General features: G+C 45.4%; 2 protein-coding genes across 4 annotated transcripts in view; one reads left to right on the top strand and one right to left on the bottom strand.

The window, feature by feature from the left end:
* The window catches only part of matn4 (matrilin 4), a 21,948-nt gene extending 13,501 nt beyond the window's left edge, over positions 1 to 8,447 (bottom strand). The window contains exon 1 of one of the 3 annotated variants that reach the window (XM_007911512.2): positions 8,398 to 8,447. The gene's annotated coding sequence lies outside the window, so the exon portion shown is untranslated. Of the gene's footprint in view, positions 1 to 2,946; positions 2,997 to 7,981; positions 8,205 to 8,397 lie in introns of those variants that run through there. The other 2 variants (XM_007911511.2, XM_007911513.2) reach the window with 2 other exon arrangements.
* Positions 1 to 15,536, top strand: part of rbpjl (recombination signal binding protein for immunoglobulin kappa J region-like) — a 20,791-nt gene extending 5,255 nt beyond the window's left edge. The window contains exons 2-12 of the mRNA XM_007911514.1: positions 2,876 to 3,059; positions 5,997 to 6,110; positions 6,479 to 6,549; positions 8,853 to 8,968; positions 9,439 to 9,613; positions 10,128 to 10,265; positions 10,983 to 11,092; positions 11,994 to 12,134; positions 13,016 to 13,171; positions 13,835 to 13,938; positions 15,263 to 15,536. Coding sequence (XP_007909705.1) covers positions 2,884 to 3,059; positions 5,997 to 6,110; positions 6,479 to 6,549; positions 8,853 to 8,968; positions 9,439 to 9,613; positions 10,128 to 10,265; positions 10,983 to 11,092; positions 11,994 to 12,134; positions 13,016 to 13,171; positions 13,835 to 13,938; positions 15,263 to 15,536 — 1,575 coding nt within the window. The 5' untranslated portion in view covers positions 2,876 to 2,883. The remainder of the gene's footprint in view (positions 1 to 2,875; positions 3,060 to 5,996; positions 6,111 to 6,478; positions 6,550 to 8,852; positions 8,969 to 9,438; positions 9,614 to 10,127; positions 10,266 to 10,982; positions 11,093 to 11,993; positions 12,135 to 13,015; positions 13,172 to 13,834; positions 13,939 to 15,262) is intronic.

Raw genomic sequence — 15,536 nt, 5'->3', positions numbered from 1 at the left:
GATTTATGACAACATCAATAATAATACTTGCATTTGGTATAAAGCCTTATCCCGTCAGAAGGACATCTCACAGTGCTTCCCAGGATTTACTGTAAGGTGGAGTGACTGTATATTTTGTAGGCAAACACCACAGCACAATTGCGCACAGCAGCGACCCACAGCCGTGGATTGAGTGACCAATTGTTAGTTGAGAGATTGTTGGCTGGGACACCGGGAGCCGATAAACTGCAGTAAGTTGCACCACAAGGTTGTGACACCTTGAACTATATATATTTATATACAGGGTGACCAAAAAGTCATGATACCGTTACAATGTCTAATAAATCTTAGAGAAATTATGATATTTTAGGAGGGTTTTAGATAATAGGGTAGATATCAGGTCTTTTTGATCACCCTGTACAAGCCAGGTGCTGCCTGTAAAACATGTCTTCGAAACATCTCAAACCGCTTCACAGGATACACTGTAAAGTGGAGTGACTGTGTATTTTTGGGCGAAACGCAACAGCCAATTGCATACAGCGGCGTGTCCACAAACAGTCGTGGATTGAGCAACCAAATTATTTGCAGTTCCAGAAGGTTGGGGCAGAAGAGTTGAGGGCCCAACCGCCAATGGTGTGACTGGCAGGACGGGGCATGGGGCATGAAGCCAGCAAGTGCCCGTCGAGCAGAGGGAGCGCACAGAAATCCTCATGTTCTTAGAACTTAAGGCCGTGGCCTTAAGATGTAACATCACACGCAGTAACAGTGTGAACCAATCTTAATTCTCACAATGCAATTCGAAAGCCATTGCTTATTCCAGAAAGTATTAGGCGCATGTCGGCAAGAGCCAAGTCTATCAGGATAACTGCTGGAGTCTAAATATTATTTATTCATATTATATTATGATAATATCTCAATATTATTGATATTAAATTGGATATTGCTATAATAATAATCCTTGCATTTGATATAGCGCTTTTCACGTCTTCTAGACGTCTCAAAATGCTTCACAGAATTTGCTGCAAAGTGAATTGATTGTATATTTGTGGGTGAAACGCGGCAGCCAATTGCGCACAGCAATGTCCCACAAACAGTCGTGAATTGAAAATGACCAATTTATTATTATTTTTGTTTTGGAGGGATTATTATTAGACGTGTGGAGTAAGGAAACTTGCCCAAGGCTTCGCTATGCCGGGATATACCTGTATCAGACAGTGGAGAGTAAAACAGAGCAGAAAGGGGATGAATTTGATAGTTACTCAGACTTTTCCTCTCCCCCACCCCCCACCTCACCCACTTTCTATTAAAGGAACTGTGGGACGCTGCTGTGTGCAATTGGTACCGTGTTTCGCCCGCGCTGTAAAGTGCTTTGCGACATCTCGAAGACATGATAAGGCGCTATATCAAATGCAAGGATTATTATTATTACTATAAAAAGTTCAGATATTCTGTGCAGCGAGCTTGGAAACCTGTGACACTGCCATTCTCACTCCCCAACTCTGCCTGTGTTCAGCTAGGACTCAAAGGTCCCGTTAGCATTGGCGAGTATAATAACAATAATAATAATAATCCTTCAATAATGCTTCTGAAGGCATTGGTTAAGCAACAAAGGGGTCAGTCAGACGGCAGGCTGGTAGACTGGCTGCAAGCAAAAAAAGGAGCCGATTCACATAAGAATAGTACAAAATTGGCTACCGCGTTTCGCCCACAAAATACACAGTCACTTCACTTTGCAGTATACTCTGCGAAGCGTTTTGAGACGTCTCAACAACGTGATAAGGCGCTGTATCAAATGCAAGGATTATTATTATTATTAATATAGCCCGCCAACCAGCCAATCTTTTTGTTATAGCAATTCAGCAATTACAATAAATGCAGAACAAGTATAATTAATGCACGTTTTGTGCTCTACTTTTGCAGGTTGGTGGGGCCATTATTTACCAATTTAAATGCACATTTATTTAAAAAAGAAAGCGCTACTGGACTGGACTGAGATGTGCTCGTGGTTTTACATAAACACCTCTGCACCAGCCATCAATCTGAAACGAAATGCTATGGTTATTTAGATGCTTTGGATAGATTGTTCAAGGTGACAAGTTAACAAAAAACAGTCACTCAACTCCACTTTACAGTATATTCTGTGAAGCGATTTGAAATGTCTCAAAGACGTGATTATTATTAATTATGATTATGATTATTATTAGGTTTAAAAATCTACAGCTTCACTCATGTGTCACCGAATTCTTAACATTTGTTCCCAATAACAGACATCTCCTCAGCTATATCTCCTGCGGGTGATTTAATTATTTTTCGATCTGTGCAAACAGTACAATAACTTCATTCAATAATCCTATTTTTTCCGCTAAAATTACACTGATATACTATGATGGATGTGCAGTTTCTACGTTCCTGGATTTGCTTGAGTAGGAGATCAAAAATATAAGGTCCATTTACTTTACGACATATTCCGTGAAGCGCTTTGAGACATCTCAATGATGTGATAAGGCACTCTATAAAATGCCTGGAATATTAATATTATTACAATGCACTGAAGTAATATTCCAATAAAAAAAATGAGTCAAAACAAAATAAACTTAAGTGACTTACAAGAATTCTCTCCTACAGCTCCCCCCAGATTATTCCAATTTAAAATTCCTTTTAAATTGTATTATATTTCCAACAAAAATAAGAGCAGGATCTTCTCCCCCCAAAATAAAGTTGCATTAACTGATCAAAAAAAACAATTGGTACAATTTTTCTGGGAATGTGATGATTAAGATCATCTTTTAAGATCATCCATCAATTAACAGGTAAAACACTTTTTTTATATATAAAAAAAGAATATACGTATTAAATATATGTTATGTCACTTTTTTTTTTGTCTTCTATCCCCCAGTGGAGGCGATGAGCAGAGATTGTGAGGACGAATCGATACTCTTTCTCTCTCCAGCGGGGGATCCCACTCACCTGATCCGGGCTGAGAGCACTGAAACCCGGCAGGAGATCCGCGTGGAGTCGGGGCGAGGAACTGATGGCAGCAACAGCAGGAGCACCTTTCCACAGGAGGGTTCGTGGCACAGGTGTGTGGGTGTGTGGGTGTGTGAGTGCAAAAACACTGGTCCTGACTCTCAACTCAACCCAAACTCTCAACAGCCCTTTTAAATCAACAAAAAAAAAGTAAAGGAGTTTTTCTGATATTTTCAGGTCTTGGGAATCCAATGAGCAGCGCAGAGAACCTGCCCAGAGCAGAGGGCAAGAAGCAGTCCCTTTAAAAAACTGTTGAGTAGTTTCTGTGGCTCTCAATAAGGGACTCAAATTGGGACAAAGGTTTCTATTCTGTTCCCCCTCCAAACTGCTCAGTGCATCTTTTGGGGGATGTGTCTGTCCCTGAAGTGCCACAGTAGGAATGTGAGGGCAGGTATTTAATACATTGCCCCTGTCTGGGGGTAAGTGAACCCCCTCCTCTCTTCCCCTCCTCTGGAATGTGAGGGTCAGGGATCAGAGATGGAGTTTAATGAATGTACGATTGAGCAGAGAGAGAGAGAGAGAGAGAGAGGAGGGGGAGTGAAACAGCCATCCAGTCTATATCAGTGTCCAATTATTTATATAACTGTTTTGGACTCAGTGTAGCACATCTGAAACCACATTTCTGTAAATGTAATTAATGTCAGGGTTTAATGAATCCCTGAGTGTGGCCAATTCATAGCTGCCTTCAACGTATCCCATTTCAGGACAGAAACAAAGTCACAGGTTTTTAAAAGTTTGTCTCGTTGTCTTTTTTTTAATGTTTTTCCCTCTAATTCCCCCCCTTTTTTTAAAAAAAAAGAGATTTTGCATGTATCAAATCAGTCTGGGGGATTTGGAGTGTGTGTGTGTGGGGGGGGGGGGGGGGGGGGGGGGATGGGGGGGAGAGAGAGAGAGAAGAGAGACGTGAATTTTAAAATCTCAAAATTCAAATTTTTTACCTCGAAAAATCTCAAGAAACTTGAGTTCCTCTCGGGAGAGGGAATAAGGTGAACGGACAGAGCTGGATAGCGAATCAAACGAAAAACAGGGATAAGAAGAGAATAATAATCACAATAATAACAATAATAATCCTTGCATTCGAAAGGATTTGACGCACCTTATCACGTCATTGACATTTTACGGAATATATCGTAAAGTGGAGTGACTGTATTTTGCGGGAGAATAATGGACAGTTTTAATTATCCACCAGAGCCCCCTCCAACGTGGTGGATTATCAAGGTTCCGTTATAGATTAGCGCCTTGGGACGTCCTCCCGACATGAAAGGCGCTCTATAAATGGAATCTTGTTGTTGTTGTTGTTGTTGTAGAAGCCGTGAACTACTCCTGGATCTCCATTTCTCTCCTCTTCAATTCATCACTGAAACATGCAACAAACAGCCTTTGATGGCTGAGCTCTCCTTAATGCTAAGCAAACCAGGCACTTCAAGACACTTTGTCACTTGGAAACTGTTCAAGATGTAATAATCAGTGACATCCTTTTACATCTCTTTTGAGGCTGGCAGCGTGCCATTTGCTTGTGCCGTTGTGATCTGTCCTGGCCCAGGCAAGGGGCATGGGGGCGCACAGGGGAGCAGGGGTTGAGGGGGGGTGGGGGGGAGAGGGGAGGGAGGGGAACGGACAAGATGCCGAGGGGTTAAAAGATGCCTGGCAGGTTACTGACAATAGCAGCCCGAGTATGAAACAAAAGTGACATTTTGTGTCGCAAATACAGTAAAACTCGCATAAGTCTGATCTGCTTTGAAGCACTTTGAGACGTCTCAACGACGTGATAAGACATTATATCAAGTGCAAAGATTCTAATCTGTATAAATTGTCCAATGGCCTAAATTGTACATCTGCCCAAGTCCATTTCAAGAGGTTATATTCTATGCAAGTTTGACATAACTCATACTTTGCATAAGTCATATTAAATGTACGGTCCCAACTGATACGACTTGTGTGAGGTTTACTGTATGAAGCCAGTGATGCTTTTCCTTGTTGGATGTGTTTCCTGTCTGTCTGGAGGCTTCTGTGCAGAGCATTAGTTGCAAAATGCACAGACTTCTCTGTGGGTAATGAGAGAGCCTGTGTCCTGCCCAGTGTTTCAGTCCATCATTCACTCCCTGACTGTTTGTGTGTACGTTGCTGTGCTCAAATTGGCTGCCGCATTTGCCTGCAAAACACACGGTCACTGCACACTACAGAAAAATCCCTGTGAAGCCCTTCGAGTCATCTCGACGGAGTGATAAGGCGTTCAAATGCAAAGATCATTATTAATCAAACATTGTAAATTAACGTCGAGACAAGCAGCTTCCTGTGAGAGAGCTTGAACCTGTCTTTCACAGTCAGTCACACTCAGTCCACAGCTGATGGATGAGCCAAACTCCCAATGTTTTCTATCTTGAACATTCATTTTTCTGCACAAGAGTTTCACTGTACTCCGCAGTCTCACATTCTGCACTACAATGTAAGTGGCCCTGTGGACTGAGTGATATCATCTCTCAGAGGGCAGTGTGGAATTTTAACAGCACCCCAATCTCTGGCAGAGCACTTAATGCCCGCAAAGGCTCAAACCATCTCGGCAAATAAAAAAAAACACCTGCCTTTAGTCAATTGGCGGATCGCTTTTCCGGGGATAATAATCCCTTCCAAAAAGAAGATAATAATAATCCTTGCATTTGTTATAGAGACGTCTTAAAGCACTTCACAGAATATACTGTAAAGTGGAGTGACTGTATATTTCATGGGCAAAAGCGGCAGCCAATTGCCCACAGCAGTGTCCCACAAACAATCAGGGATTGAGTGACCAAATTATTATTATTATTTTTTTTGAAAGGATTATTACCACTGGAAAAGTGACACACCAACAACCGGGTTCCCACTAACTGCTAAGTAAACAGAGGCTTGTAGGAAACTTGCCTAAGGTTTCGTTGGGATGAGATCCAATGGAGATAGTGTCTTGCTTCATTCTCAATCCAGTTTCGCTTCTAATCTTTGTGGTTTGCATTCAGGTCTGGCAATGTGACCAGGGACATTATCCGTCACTATCTCCAGCATCGGGCTGACCAGACTGTACTCATACTACACGCTAAGGTGGCTCAGAAATCATACGGGAATGAAAAGAGGTAAATAACAATAGACACTTGGGAAGTAATGGTATTAATGAGCATGGGGAAAGGGCTGAAAAGATCTGCTTCCATCTAATAAATCGGTGGAACAATAATAATAATTCTTAGATTTAATATTGTGCCTTTCACATCGGAAGGTGTCTCAAAGCGCTTCACAGGATACACTGTAAAGTGTAGTGACTGTGTGTTTTGTAGGCAATCGAGTTCGATAGACTAAATAACGTCCCAATGTGCCTATGTAATCCATAAATGCTTTGAGACGCCTCAAGGTTCATACACCACAGTGTTGGTGTTGATTGGTTCTTGTCCAACCAAGTTTGATGCCAACACTGATGGACTGACCAACATGTGGGATCCCATTGCAGGTTTTTCTGCCCACCGCCATGTGTGTACTTGACAGGACCTGGATGGGGAGTGAAGCAGGAGCAGCTGAGAGGTAAGGACTGGAGGTCATCATTGGTCCAACAGGTAGGTCTTAAAGTGGGATTTAAAGATAGTTAAAGAGATGGAGGGGTTGAGGCAGGGAGTTTTCTGGAGGAAATGACGGACAACCTTTTATGGTTTGCCAACAAAATAAAGTTTCTTAATTGAATATTTCTTGATTTATGCCATGAATTAATTTATAGAAACACATTACTGTGTTAAAACAGATTCTCCTCGACTAGGCAAATGTTCCATGGGCCACTTCTTGTTGAGAGCCCCCCCCCCCCCGAGGGCCACTTTCAGCCCGCGGGCTGTGAGTTGCCCTACAAGTGGGTTAGGGCATAGTGGCTGAAGGCAACCACTAACCCAGAGGACAGACCTGGGTTAGCTGAGCAAATGACAGCAGATCCTGACAGAGACACAGCGCTCTCAATGCTAAAGGCAAAATACTGCAGATGCTGGAAATCTATATTAATAAAACAACAATGTCTGTGCATGTGTGCGTGTGTGTGTGTCTGTGTGTGTCTGCGCCAATAACGCAATAACCAATTGATGTAGAGACATGACTTATACCTTGTCAGAAAGGTCTTGCCAGGGGGAGTATCATGGGCATATTTTGGGGGGAATCTCCTATCGTTGATGAACAATCTTTACAAAATGGTTCAAGTAAGTCCCCAAATATGAGGTAAGCACGATATTCAACAAAGTGGCCACAGAGGAAATCACACATGGTTCCAGAGAGATACATCTGTGTTAATATATTCTGCAACAAAGTGCAACAGGGAAAACCATGGGCATATTTTGTTGGGGATCTATCCTGATATAAAGTATAATAATCTAATATAAGGTATTATGATACTAAAATCTACTTCTGGATTGGATGCAAGCGTAGCTGCAGTGGGTACAGTTAGTCTGAAATGACAACAGAAGTGGCTGGGAACACTCAGCAGGTCAGGCAGCATCTATGGAGAGAAGAAAGTGAGTTAACGTTTTAGGTCCATGACCTTTTGTCAGAGCTCTGACAAATTCTGTTCATCAGAACAGTCCTGAAACGTTAACTCACTTTCCTCTCTCCATAGATGCTCTCAATGCTAACGTGCATCAGATAAACGATGCCTTTGATGTGGCCGATCCCCAACCCCTTCCCCCACCGCTACTCTACACTAACTAAGTATTTATTTGAGGTATGTTGTAAACGTTGCTGAACAAACTGCATGACTATCCTTCTGTCTGAATGTTTTGAACCCGGCGTTGTTGAACGTCAAAAGAAATTGATGGTCGGTCGGCTGAGCCGAGATTCCTGGAAATAAGTTGTTCAGTACTCAGTGACCTGCCCCACCCACTCCCCTTCCCCCCCTTCCCTCCCCCCCGCCCCACCCACCCCCACTGACTCTTAGGCAGCTCTGAATAAACAGATAGCATAACTAGCCCCTGTCTGCACTTACATATCGAATCCACCCCAAAACACTTCCCCAGTCACGTCGCTCTTTTTCCTGATCCCAAGTCCGGCACGCAACGTTCCCTGGTTATCCGGCTTCAAAGGATAATCCGATTTCACTGACGGACGAGATAGCCTGCTTTTCGGTCCAGTTGGGGAATTTCACGATTCATGTTCCTCTTATCCCCGCGTGTTTGGTCTGAATTGCTTAACGAATGATTTAACTTTGGGCACTGAGCTTCACCTCTCCTGGTTCAGCGCAATCCTTGATCCAGGATAATGCTGATCCAAGCACAACATTCCTTGGCAAGACAGGACGAACCTTTATCAGATTAGGGTAGGAGTCTAGCGGGAGAGCGAGTGAAACAAAACAGGAGGAAAAGAGATAGAGAGAGAGAGAGAGAGAGTGGGAACAAGGCAAACCTCAGTCAGTTGTTACTCTGTGATGTTTTGATTGCCCCAGTAACTAGTTGCCAGCCTGGCTCAGTCAGTAGCACTCTCACCTCTGAGTCAGAAAGTTGTACGTTCAAGCCCCGTGTTGGTGACTATGAACTCGCTGTCGAGCTAGGCTGACTCTCCAAGTTAAGGCTGGAGTGGGGCTCTGCATTGTCAGAGGTGCCGTCCTCCAGATGAGACGTTAAACCAAACCCCGTCTGTCAGTTGGACGTTAAAGTTCCCACAGCGCTATTGCTAAAAGAGAAGGGAATTCTCTGTCTCTCTCACGGTGTCCTGGCCAACAATCCCCCAGATAAAACTGTGTGTAAATATTGGCAGTCACTACAATCACTGTATTTTACAGCGGTTATCTGTGAAGCTCTTTGAGATGTTTTGATGTTTATAATGGCTGTGAATGTTATTGTAACTCCTTTATGTTGCAGTGAATGGGCTGAGTGAATCAAGCTACAAACTTGGGGGGTATATGGGGCTGGACAGTGCGGGCAACAGCCAGGGAGACGCACTGAAAATCAACTTTGAAGAACGGCCAGACTCCACAGTAAGATACAGTAATATCAAATGATGTGCTTCATACAACAACAACAACAATTTACAGTTCTTGCACTTACACAGTGCCCTTCACGCAGGGTAGCGGTTAACAGTGGCAGAGCCTGACGCCAAGACAGGCGTACGTGACCGCAGGCGCGATCGAAGAGGAAGGTCTTAAGACGGTCATCTGAAAATGGGGAAGGAGGGGACAAGGCGGAGGGATTGAGGGAGAGTGTTCCAGAGTTTCGGGGCGTAGTGGCTCAAACCGTGGTCAGAAACGAGGGACAAGCAGGAAGCCGGAGGCAGTGGGGTGGTGGCGTGGGGAATAAGCAGGGGGATCAGAGAGAAACGTGGAAATTTCCAGCACAGAAAAAGGCTATTTGCTCCATCATGTTTGTCCTTGCTCCTGATTTGTTTAAAATTACTCTATTACATTAACCCCACTTTCTCTCTCTCTCTCTCTCTCTCTTTCACTCTCAGAGATTCGGCTGTGCCAAAGCTCTCTACATATCCGATGTTGACAAACGAAAACACTTTCAGATCGTCTTGAAACTCTTGCTTGGGAACGGGCAGGAGGTGGGGACCTTTTACAGTAAACTGATTAAAGTCATCTCGAAACCTTCCCAGAAGAAGCAATCCATAAAGAATGCCGACTGTGAGTATTTGAAGTCTGCCCGCGTGCTCTGCCAACCGGCAAACATAAACCTCAATGCGGTAGTTCAGAAATGCCCGTAGCTCAGTGGTTCGAGTGCTCGCCTCACAAGCAATAGGACCTGGGTTCGATTCCCAGGCGAGGTGAAACCTTAGACAAGTGAAACCTTAGACAAGTTAATTTACCCCACACGTTTCTGTTTACCTGGCAGTAAGTAGGAACGTGGTTGTTAGTCAATTGGCGGATCGCTTTTCCGGGGGTAATAATCTCTTCAAAAAAATAATTTCGTCATTCAATTCACGACTGTTTGTGGGACGCTGCTGTGTGCAATTGGCTGCTGCGTTTTGCCCACAAAATACACAGTCAATTCATTCTACAGTATATCCTGTGAAGCGCTTTGAGAAGTCTCAACGACATGATAAGGCGCTGTTAACCAAATGCCGGGCTTATTATTATTATTATTATTATCGCTCATGTTGTGTTCAATACAGTGTTTTGGCCTTTTTTTTTGTGTCAGTGTGTATCTCCTCGGGTTCGAAGGTGGCACTGTTTAATCGCCTGCGCTCTCAGACAGTCAGCACCAGGTACCTGTTTGTGGATGGAGACGTGTTTGTGGCCAGTGCCAGGCAGTGGGCAGCATTCACACTGCACCTGGGTAAGAGCGATCACAGGGAAGCATTTAACCTGCTATTATACCAGCGGACAGTATAACCATCAAAGGGGAATTGTACATATACTTGACATGGAAAACACTGCAGGGCTACGGGACTGAGAGCAGGGGAGCAGGACTAGTTGGTAGCTCTTTCAAAGAGCTGGCACAGGCACGATGGGCCGAATGGCCTCTTTCTGTGCTGTGAGGTTCAATGATTCAGCCAGGGGCTATTGGGGAAGGTGTGGGCATTCGTTAGTGGCTAGAAAGCAGGAATCCTCCAGGCTTTATTTGGCCAGTTAGTGGGAGGTGTGAATCTGTGCAAAGTCGGAGCTCAACAAAAGTTATTGGTGTTAAATACCGATTGGCTGGGCGCCAATTGGCTGCTGCTTTTGCCCCACAAAACATGTAACTGTTCCACTTTACAGCTTAGCATTGTGGAGCGCTTTTCTTTGAGACATCCTCTCAACACGAAAGACGCTGATAAAATGTAAGGAATTATTTGTTGACCGGAGATAGTCACAGTCGCTATTCTCGATGGTGTTCACTGTGAACTGCTCTGAGGTGTTTTGATATCAAAGGAGGTGCGTCGAATGCAAGGATTGATATTAGAATTCTGCCCTCCTGCCCATCTCCCCCTCCTGACTCTCTCCCATTTCCCCCTTCCTCCCTCCCACCATATCCCCACCCTCAATCCCGACCCCCCCATCCCCACCTCCGCAGTGGATGAAAGATCCCAGAAGGGTGAATTCCGACCTCAGGAAAGCTACATCCGGTACGGCTCAGCCGTCCAGCTCATCTGTACCGTTTCCGGAGTCTCACTGCCAACCATGGTAGGACACATCAGCTCAACTTCACTTTAACATATCTTAAGCTTTATTTATTTTCTTTTGCCCAGCCGCGTATCTGACACACGTGGAAACCCATCACTGTTGCTTAAGAGTCTCCAAACCACAGTGAGAATTCCATGCATCCCACCTACACATGGAAACTCCAGAGATAGATTGTTGGAAAGGTATGCTCTCCCTCTCTCTCTCTTTCCCTGGAGGGACATATCCTGCTAACCTAATTCCGGAGGGTATTAGGCGCAGGGTGGCAAGAGCCAAGGTTTATGTTCAACCTAGTTTGAAGTCAGTAACAGCTCGCACGTGAGCAATGGCAAATGAAGGGTCAAATGAAGGAGCAAACAGTCCTGTTAACCCAGACCCCAACAGGAAGAGGCTGGGGATCAGCGGCACCCGTTGATGGGGAGAAAGTTATATAAAACATACTTTCTCTCTCTCCCGGCGTTCTCGCCCACAATCCTCCAGGTAAATCGGTCGCTCACTCCAAGGCTGTTTGCAGCCAATTTGCACACTGCTGTGTGCAAATTGGCTGCCACGTTTCGTCCACAAAAGGCACAGTCACTGCACTTGACAGCAACTGCCTGTAAAGCGCTTTGAGCTGTTTTGACCTTTGAGGCCCTGTGTCAAATGGCAAGGATTTTTTTATGATTGCTGTAAATTGCTCTTCAGGTTTTAGCGTTTGTCTACAAAATTATTGTTCAAGTTATTATTATTATATTATTACTGTTGGTATTATTAACCCCGGCTTGGATCCAAATCCTTGACTGTCCAGGACATCCTCCTGCCGTGTAACATGCTGTACAAATGTAATTTGTTGTTGTTGTTATTTCATACCCTCAAAATCACCGCCTGCTGAGCTCGGCTTCTCACTGTGTAGTTTTACGCTCAGGTCATTCGGAAGGTGAACAAGCAGTACGCGGTGCTTGATGTGGACGAGCCTGTCTCCCAGCTACACAAATGCGCCTTCCACATCAAGGACACCCAGGGCATGTACCTGTGTCTCTCCAACGAGAGGATCGTGCAGTTCCAGGTGAGGGATTGCTGCCCAGGGATGGGATGGGACGGGATTTTGCTCCTGCCCTTCGGCAAGTCAAGACTGAGTCAGGGCCAGTTGTAAAGTAATCGCGAGAGAAATTAAAGTGGAGGTTAGAACCAAATCCTGCTCCACACGCAGGTTTGTGGTGGGAATGTGGAGTTCTCTGTCACACAGCAGAGCTGAGGAAGAGTCAGTCGATTCTTTTTTTAAGGCAATTGAAGGGAAGAGTTTCACAAGATCAGTTCGGCTGAAGAATGGCCTTCACCTCCCTCCCAGAATCGAAGAAAAAACCAGCTGTTAAATGAGTTCCGTGTTTCTGGCCTCAGCCACCGTTTAGGTGTGTGTGTGTGTCTCTCTCTCTCTGTCTATCTATCTGTCTCTCATTGCTTATGTGTGTGTGTGTCTCTCTCTCTCACTGTCTGTCTGTCTATCTATCTTTCACTGTTTGTGTGTGTGTCTCTCTCTCGCTCACGGTCTGTCTATCTCTCACTGAGTGTGTGTCTCTCACTGAGTGTGTGTGTGTGTGTGAGTGTGTGTCTCTCACCATCTGTATCTGTCTCTCACTCGTGTGTGTGTGTTTATATGTGTGTGAGGGTGTGGGGGAGCGAGCCAGAGGGTGGCATTGAATAAGATGGACGGATGAGGTCAAACAGGCTGAAGGCATCAAGAGGTTTCTGAACTGAGTTCTTCAACTGAATATTTCTGCTGATCTTGTGAATAGCTTATGCAACGTAATACTTCCACATCAACGATTTCAAGCCTGAGATCGCTCAGCTGCCTGCTTATATTACCCCCTTGGCCTAGTTCTCAATCCCCCCCCCACCCGCCCTCCCCGTGTTATAATAATGTACGTTGCTGTTGTTGTGATCTCACAGGCGACCCCCTGCTCGAAGGAAGCCAACAAGGAGATGCTAAGTGACGGAGCTTGCTGGACTATCATTGGTACGGAGACAGTGGAGTACACATTCAGTGAGAGCCTGACCCAGACTCACAATCCCGTCACCCCCATCCCCATCATCAGCAGCCTCGAGGTGAGGACATGGGGTGGGTGGGGTGGGGTCCTGTCTACAGCAACAACATGTTACATTTGCACAGTGTCTTTCACGTCGTGAGGACGTCCCAAGGAGCTGGACAGTCAGGGGTTTGGACTGTCCAGTCTAAGAGGGCGGGTATCTGTTTCACAATTAATTTGTGGGTTGGGCTGAGTGTCTGTGGGAATGTGAGGACACGGTGAAAGATTCTGAGCGGCCACTGCTGGACTTTTAGGTCATACCTTTGTCCAGGTTGTGTTCCTCTCTGTCTCTCTGTCTTTCCATCTGTGTGTGTGTGTCTCACTCTCTCTCACTCTCTATCTGTCTGTCTCACTCTGTGTATGTATGTGTGTCTCTCTCTTTGTCTGTCTCTCTCTCACTCTGTGTGTGTGTGTATTTGTGTGTCAGTCTGTTTGTCTGTCTGTCTCTCTCTCTGGGACATGTTCTCTTCCTCTCCCCCCTAAAAGGAAATGGAAACAGATTCAATAACAACTTTGAAAAGGGAATTGGGTAGATTCTTGGAAAGGAAACATTTGCAAGGATATGGGGAAAGAGCGGGGGAGTCGGACTGATTGGGCAGCTCTTCCAAACAGCCGGCACAGGCACGATGGGCCAAATGGCCTCCTTCTGTGCTGTAATATTCTATGATTCTATGATTCTAAGTTGAATGGAGGAGGAGATGTGGCCATGCTGGACATACAAGGTGAAAACTTCAACCCCCACCTGAAGGCCTGGCTTGGTGATGTCGAGGCAGAAACAATGTACAGGTGAGACCCTGACCCTGACGCATCGTTCCCTGACCCCAGGTCCAGCCCTTGTGGCTCAGAGTTGATTGCACCCACCTCTCAGAGGTGAAATTCCACCTTTAGTCTGTGAGGCCAGTTGCCGTTGACTGGTTATATCTTGTGGTTGAAGATGGTGTGGAATTGTGGAAACCACTTCAGTTCAAGATGGTTCTTAATAATAATAATAATAATAATCCTTGCATGTGATATAGTGCCTTATCATGTTGTTCAACTGTCAACAACAACTTGTATTTATACAGCGTCCTCATTCAATGTAGCATCACAGAGGGCTTGAAAATGGCGGAGCACGGCTCCGAGGCAGTGGGAGGGAGGAGGTGACCATAGGCACGGTCGAAGAGAAAGGTCTTCAGGCGCGATTTGAAGATGGGGAAGGAAGGGACTAAGCGGAGGGATAAAGGAAAAGAGTTCCAGAGTTTAGGGTCGTAGTGGCTGAAAGCGCGGCCACCGACGGTGGAACGGAGGGCGTGAGGGACATGCAGGAGGCCGGAGCCAGTCGATCGGAGGCAGCGGGTTGTGGGTGGGGGGTAAGCAGGCCAGAGAGACAGGGAGGTGCCAGGGCATGAAGGGATTTGAAAACGAGTGTGAGGATCTTGAAATCGATCCTTTCGGCGATATACTGTGAAGCGGATTGACTGTGTACGTTGTGGGCAAAATTAAGAACTACGGAAAAATGGTTTCCAAATATTTGTTTGAACTTAGATCAAACCATTCCCCAGTTCGCCTCCTCGAACGGTATTAACCAGCGATCGGGACGATTCCAGATATTAAGAAACATCTGCTTGGAGGAAAGGCTTAGGAATTTTGAGTCATTTATGTTGGAAAAGGAGAGGCTCTGAGATCATCGAATTGCAGTTTTTCCCTGGATTTAATAAAACAATGGGAATGTTTCCATCCCTGTGCTTTGTTCTGTGGAACAATATTTGGATAGAGAAGCCTTTGGCCCATTGTGCCAGCACTGGCTGTCTGTTTAGCCTCACTCTCTGCCTTTCCCTCTCACACACCCTGTCATGTTCTCCTTTTCAGATGTTTATCGAATTCCCTCTTTTATGGATCTGCCTCAGACATTGCACATTCTGTGTTCTAACAACCCTCTGTGTGCAAAACAAACCTCTTAATCTTTCCCCTTGTTATTACTGGTAATAACCCAAATCTATAGTTATCCAGTGTGAAGGATAAAATCGCTCGTTCACTTGATGACTGTCGGGGTGGGGGGGGGGGGGGGGGGGGAGGGTGGCCACTCTTGAAAGTGGCGAGAGACTGAGCCTGAGCGTCTGTATTCCCACAGGAATCCCAAGTCGATGGTGTGTGTGGTTCCGGATGTGTGTGCGTACAGTCACCAGTGGAGGTGGCTCCGTTGCCCCATCACTGTCCCTCTCTTCCTGATGAGGAGTGATGGCATCATCTTCTGCAGCCCCTTCTCCTTCACCTACACACCCGAGCAGAGCTCCTGCCCCCAGCAGAGGGCCGTGCGGGAGATCCCTCAGGATTCCGACAGCTTCCTCAACACAATCCATCAGGAATTCACTCGATCCAACTTCCACCTCTTCATGCAGAGCTAG

The sequence above is a fragment of the Callorhinchus milii genome, unplaced genomic scaffold, assembly GCF_018977255.1.
Source record: "Callorhinchus milii isolate IMCB2004 unplaced genomic scaffold, IMCB_Cmil_1.0 Scaffold18, whole genome shotgun sequence".
Taxonomy (NCBI): domain Eukaryota; kingdom Metazoa; phylum Chordata; class Chondrichthyes; order Chimaeriformes; family Callorhinchidae; genus Callorhinchus; species Callorhinchus milii.
This window is presented reverse-complemented; position numbering and strand designations above follow the sequence as displayed.